Below are 6782 nucleotides of genomic sequence, written 5' to 3'. Positions count from 1 at the left end.
ATTCTGAAGTGTTTCGGGCAATATTATATGCTCATGTTCAGTCAAATGCTTCAGAACTCATTGGACGGTGCTTCACAGTGCAGATGGACAATGACCCGCAGCATACTGCAAAAGCAACCAAAGAGTTTTTTAAGGCTAAAAAGTGGAATGTTATGCAATGGCCAAGTCAATCCCCTGACCTGAATCCGATTGAGCATGCATTTCACTTGATGAAGACAAAACTGAAGGGAAAATGCCCCAAGAACAAGCAGGAACTGAAGACATTTGCAGTATAGGCCTGGCGGAGCATCACCAGGGATGAAACCCAGCGTCTGGTGATGTCTATGCGTTCCAGACTTCAGGCTGTAATTGCCTGCAAAGGATTTGCAACAAAGTATTAAAAAGTGAAAGTTAGATTTAGGATTGTTTAGTTTGTCCCATTACTTTTGGCCCCTTAAAAAGTGGGAGGCACATATAGAAACCGTTGTAATTCCTACACCGTTCACCTGATTTGTATAAAATTACCCTCAAATTAAATCTGAAAGTCTGCAGTTAAAGCACATCTTGCTTGTTTAATTTCAAAGCCATTGTGGTGGTGAATAGAGGCCAAAATATGAAAATGATGTCAATGTCCCAGTATTTATGCACCTGACTGTATTTACCCCTCGTGTTACCACTCGTCCAGTGATTCCCAACCTCGGTCCTCAAGGCACACTAACAGTCCTGGTTTTGGTGATATCCAGGCTTGAGCACAGATGGTTAAATCAAAATAACTGAGGTACTAATTAAGTCACCTGTGCTCCAGTATGGCTATCCTCAAAACCTGGACTGTTAGTGTGCCTTGAGGACCGTGGTTGGGAACCCCTGCACTAGTCTATGATTCTGTTATTTCTCATGTAGGCTGTAATCTATGGATAGGCCACAAAATGAATATAATTACACTAAGAACTCCTAAAGAAGTTCCCCTTGCCTCTCTAGGATGGACAGATCCCACCTGATCCCAGTGTATTAGTTGGGCTGAGCCTGATGCACAGCACCTTCATGTATAACTGTGTCCCTGCTTAGGAGGGAAATAGTAGCTATAATACAAGGCGCGGCGTGTACCCCTTTGTCCCTCTTCTCCCCCCATCTCATCGTGTTTCTATGCAGTGAGAGGCGCACGGTCAGCACGAGGCTGCACAACTACACTCAGCATGTTTTATACACAAATGATTGGGGTTTATTCTATCATAGTGTATAGGGAATAATGGGGTTTTAAAATGAAAACATAAAATAAAAAGGATAAATAATAAATAATAAATGATGCCCAATTTGCAGAGTTGTTACAGATTACCCCCCCAGTGGCCATTGTTGTTTTTTATCTCCTCATTTTTTTAAGGAATTTGGGCATTTTTAATTTCAGCGCTTTCTTGGGCATTTTTGGCACCATTTTCTTCACGTTAATCTTTTTGAACGGATTCTTCACGATCTTGGGCACTTTAGGCTTCTTCACTTTCCACTGACTCCTGCTCTTCTGCGTCCGCTCCTCGGTACCGGCTCTGTGATGTTCATGATGTTCATGCGCTATTTACCATGAAAGAAATGGTGAGATAATGTAAGTGCGGAACAGCAAAACCATCGGATATTCCAGACTTAGATATAGAAACTCTGATACAACAGGTCTGGTTTCATCATGTGTAATATAAGGCACTGCTCTAATATCTATTCATATAAGATTGCTAAATGTTTTCTCCGTGTTACTGATTTGGATTCTACTTAGAGTTGGACACAAGTCCATGTGCAGCGTGTATGAGTATGCTGTCCTACAATGTGCATGTGCAGCGTGTATGAGTATGCTGTCCTACAATGTGCGTGTGCAGCGTGTATGAGTATGCTGTCCTACAATGTGCATGTGCAGCGTGTATGAGTATGCTGTCCTACAATGTGCGTGTGCAGCGTGTATGAGTATGCTGTCCTACAATGTGCGTGTGCAGCGTGTATGAGTATGCTGTCCTACAATGTGCGTGTGCAGCGTGTATGAGTATGCTGTCCTACAATGTGCGTGTGCAGCGTGTATGAGTATGCTGTCCTACAATGTGCGTGTGCAGCGTGTATGAGTATGCTGTCCTACAATGTGCGTGTGCAGCGTTTATGAGTATGCTGTCCTACAATGTGCGTGTGCAGCGTGTATGAGTATGCTGTCCTACAATGTGCGTGTGCAGCGTGTATGAGTATGCTGTCCTACAATGTGCGTGTGCAGCGTGTATGAGTATGCTGTCCTACAATGTGCGTGTGCAGCGTGTATGAGTATGCTGTCCTACAATGTGCGTGTGCAGCGTGTATGAGTATGCTGTCCTACAATGTGCGTGTGCAGCGTGTATGAGTATGCTGTCCTACAATGTGCGTGTAAAGCGTGTATGAGTATGCTGTCCTACAATGTGCGTGTGCAGCGTGTATGAGTATGCTGTCCTACAATGTGCGTGTGCAGCGTGTATGAGTATGCTGTCCTACAATGTGCGTGTGCAGCGTGTATGAGTATGCTGTCCTACAATGTGCGTGTGCAGCGTGTATGAGTATGCTGTCCTACAATGTGCGTGTGCAGCGTGTATGAGTATGCTGTCCTACAATGTGCGTGTGCAGCGTGTATGAGTATGCTGTCCTACAATGTGCGTGTGCAGCGTGTATGAGTATGCTGTCCTACAATGTGCATGTGCAGCGTGTATGAGTATGCTGTCCTACAATGTGCATGTGCAGCGTGTATGAGTATGCTGTCCTACAATGTGCATGTGCAGCGTGTATGAGTATGCTGTCCTACAATGTGCATGTGCAGCGTGTATGAGTATGCTGTCCTACAATGTGCATGTGCAGCGTGTATGAGTATGCTGTCCTACAATGTGCATGTGCAGAAATATGTAACTGTATTAGATTGGGATATAAATGACACTTGTGGTCCCTTATGCCTGCAGTGGGGGATCAGGGGTGGGCAGGCATAACCTCAGTACAGTAAGGTGTGCACATGTAAGTGTAATACTCACCCTGGTGGTGCTAGGTGGTACTGCATGCTGTGTGAGCTATCTTTCCTGACAGCTCTGTACATTACAGATACAGTAATAAAGACTTGAAAAACAAATCCTCCCTCACTTAGAGGTCTATTCATCATCACTTATTTTTCACAAAAGTAACTTTTGTACAAAATAACTGTCAGGGCCATTCATCAAGTTCCTAAAAGCATTTTTTCCGGAACTTGATGGTGTTACTGAGCGCCACTCTGAGATGGCGTTCAGCCCCCGATAACCCTCACAGGCTGCTGTTTACACAGCAGCCTATAAAGATTTACAAGGCAGCCACACAGCACAGGGATCTATTCAGATCCCTCCCTGCTGTGTCTGCACTGCAGGGCACTGCAGACATTTGGCCTGGCTCACCTAAAGAAGACAGGTGAGCCTGGCACAGAGGAGGCGGGTCAGTCACCCGTGGGGGGGAGGCCCGATTGTACACCCATGGGGGGGAGCGCACACCCGCGGGAGGAGGGGGGAGGTGGGAGTGCCCGGATAGTACACCCGCAGGGGGGCAGTGAAGCTGGGCAGCTTGAAGACATGTAGTGAAAAGATTCTCACTTACGACAAACTGCTTCATAGAAACAGCAATTTTCAAGAAGTGATAGTTTAGGGCAGGGGGCATGATGAATGGCTCCTAAACTGTGTTTGAACTCGCAGCAAGTTCAAACCATTATTATTATCACATGTGATAATTATGTTTTGATGAATAGGCCCCTTAATCTGCATCAGACCCTGTCCTGTAGGGGAGAGCTCAGACAGACGTACACACCTTCACATGCTAGTGATGGGTCTCTTAGTATAAGAAATACCTGGCAGTGCCCACTTTGTATAAGAAAGACATAATTATTATTACCTGGCTTAGATATCTGGCGACTCAGGAATGCCTCTATATCTTCTTCATCTTCTGGGGTTGGACGTCCAGTCAGGTACTTAGTGAGGTGATCAGTCAGGTGATCGGTCATTTGTTCCGTCAGCTCCTCAGACCGCTCGCTCACACAATTACTTAGACGTTTGAAGCTGAATGGTAAAAATAATGAGACGCTGTCAGATGATAATAGCGCACACAGCACGGCCCAGAGACTGGTTCCCCCAGTTTACCCATCAATGAGCCATAATCTTATTCCCAGTATCTTTGTGTCCTGCTCAAGTTCTACCTTATTCATATATGTCTAGTCTCCCGGGACGGACGGATGGACGGGTTCCTGAAAAATGGATGGTGCTCCCAACCACCTGGAAAAGTAGGTCAATATCCCAGCTGACAGTCACCCCATTGCATCCCCCTGGAACCTCCCCCCCCGCATCCCCATACACACACCAAACAGAGGGTGGGGCTAATGACGCGATTTGCAATTAGTTGTGTCATCGTGGTAAGAGGTAAGAGACCTGTCAGCCCCAGAGGAGGCAGCCAGAATGTCAGCAAGCATGATCCATAGGTATCTATGCAAACACGTGTATCTGGCAAATATAGGAATAATATGTCACCCAGAAGCAGCCACAGGCTCTTACTAATCCATCTCCTGACCAGAGCGATAACATAAATCTTAGTCTAGCAGATGTGTCCTCCTGTACTAGACACAATTAAGGTGCATCAGTCACCTACTGACATTGGAGGCGGTCATTTTGTGGGTTTAACCAAAATTCACTGGAATGCAGCCGGTCAATTCATTGGGTACCAATGATATCAATGAGGCACCTCATGGCCAATATTCACAAAGCAACGGTTCCTGTTGAATTATTAGGCTGCATCCTTATGAATGTTGGTTAAATCCACAAAATGGTTTCCTGCATCGTGTGTATGGAGCAAGTGCACTTCAAGGACAGTAGATATTTGAGGTTAGAGCGTCTATAAAATGTAATATAATGTGTAGAGAATGTTAGTAACTTACCAGGCACGAATGAAAAGACATGCTCCCACCAGTATAGCAATGCACAGCATGCCTGTGCCAGCCATCACCACCTTCATCACGATGCCCCGCCCTGGTATAACTGTTCAGGAAAGAAAGAAAGATGAGAGAAGCACATAGAGAGACTGGGATCTGTGTGAGGTGCCTACGTATGCTGTGATACTGCAGCTGATATCTGATAAATGGTCTAGTACTGTAGCATGTGGCACCTGCAAATAGCTGAGGTTGCCCGATAATGAGCCTATCGGGAAGATGGACACTGGGCACATAACTGCTGTCGGCCTATCACATGTGGTTATTTATGACCAGGCTAAGAATGGAGGAATCTTGTATAATTCTGAAACTGAATAATAATCCTGTCACAGCACCGTGTAAGAGACAGTGACCTGTACGGGCCTATGCGTGCCACCTGCAGAGAGCTTCTGTTTACCTGAGGTGGCTTCTCTTACACACACTACCATCCATATGGGAGTTATGTGCACTTTAGGGGGCTAATAATGTCAGTTCCAGCCCACAAGGTAAATACCATTAATTTACACATTTAAATCAAGTAAATTGGGGCAGGGCATAAAATAAGATAATTACTGTACTTGAATCCCAATTAAAGCTCCTCTTCTCTATCAGATGGTACTTGGGAGCCTCCGCCGATCCTTTAAAATAAAAAGAAATACATACATAATATATATATATAAATCTGGGCACGTGCCTTTATTAAGAAAATATGGCCACTATGGGACATGCTTGTGAGAATTTGCTGCCAGCCCCCCAACATTAAGGGCTCTATTTATTAACATTATTTTTACTAAAATAAAGTGAAAAAGGGTGTTTTCACACCCTTTTTACATTATTTTAGTTTCACTATAGGGCAATTGGAGTAGAATTAGTCCGCGATCGCGGGGGGTGGGGCTTAGTGACGGGGGCGGGGCTTAGCGCCGGTGGGGGGGCAGCAGCAACGGTGGGTCGGCGCATGCGCTGGCTCTTAGTCGCGGTATTTTTTCCGAAAATACAGCGACTAGATTGCGGATGGGATCCGCAGGGACAGAGCTTTATCGCAAGCTCTGTCCCTGCAAGGGATTTATAGTAAATCCCTGTGATATTGCCTGAATTCGCAATGCGAATTCACTCGGTAATATCACACTACAATCCGCATTCAATATGCGAATTGTAGTAAATAGAGCCCTAAGACTCCTTATTGCCGCATTTAGCAGCAATAATGCTCATTAAACTCATTCTAGTCTAAACACTGACTAAAATTAGACTAGAATTAATAAATCTTGACTAAAACAAAGCAAAAAGAGACCAAAATGTGACTTTAAACTAACTGCAATTTTAAATAAGTGACTCTAAGACTAAATTTAAAATTCTTGTAAAAAGTAACACTGGTGTGAGTAAACGCTTTGATAAATCGGGTTGTTTTCATCGGCAATAGGGCTCTCCTACGATAAATAGGCCCGTTATCATATATATATTAGCTTAACAATCCTTACTAATAGAAAATCATACAAATAATTCTCCATTACCTTCTGCTCTATATATAGGACGGCCTTCAGTCTCCGCGGTGATCAACATCACCAACATAATAAACTTCTTCAGCATATTCATCATCAATCCACTCTGTAACTCCTCCTCCACAGATAACCACGCCTTCTTTTCCCCGTTATCAGAGGCACAACACACAGCAGCAGCAGTTTATACCCCTCCCCCTACTGTCTGTGATGTCATAATGACACCTATGACCTGCTGCAGGTGGCCAGCTAGCTGGGATTAGGCCCAATAGGTTTAAATGGTGTTTTAAATGCTGACAAAACTGAAAATATGTTTCACATCCATTAACTAAAATTTAGTTTAGTACAAACAACAC

General features: G+C 44.4%; 1 protein-coding gene across 1 annotated transcript; it reads right to left on the bottom strand.

Moving 5' to 3' along the window:
- Window positions 1-1336: 1336 nt before the first annotated feature.
- LOC148535109 (uncharacterized) lies at window positions 1337-6523 on the bottom strand. The gene is made up of 5 exons (XM_088464503.1): window positions 6442-6523; window positions 5512-5571; window positions 4904-5003; window positions 3871-4034; window positions 1337-1542 (listed from the first exon to the last, which is right to left on the bottom strand). Exons 1-5 carry the CDS (start codon window positions 6521-6523, stop codon window positions 1337-1339), a joined length of 612 nt encoding a protein of 203 aa, XP_088320629.1.
- Window positions 6524-6782: the final 259 nt, after the last annotated feature.

The sequence above is a fragment of the Taudactylus pleione genome, unplaced genomic scaffold (assembly GCF_031769625.1).
Source record: "Taudactylus pleione unplaced genomic scaffold, aTauple2 ptg000061l, whole genome shotgun sequence".
NCBI lineage: Eukaryota > Metazoa > Chordata > Amphibia > Anura > Myobatrachidae > Taudactylus > Taudactylus pleione.
The sequence above is the reverse complement of the archived record's forward strand: the minus strand, read 5'-3'. Positions and strand labels throughout refer to the sequence as shown.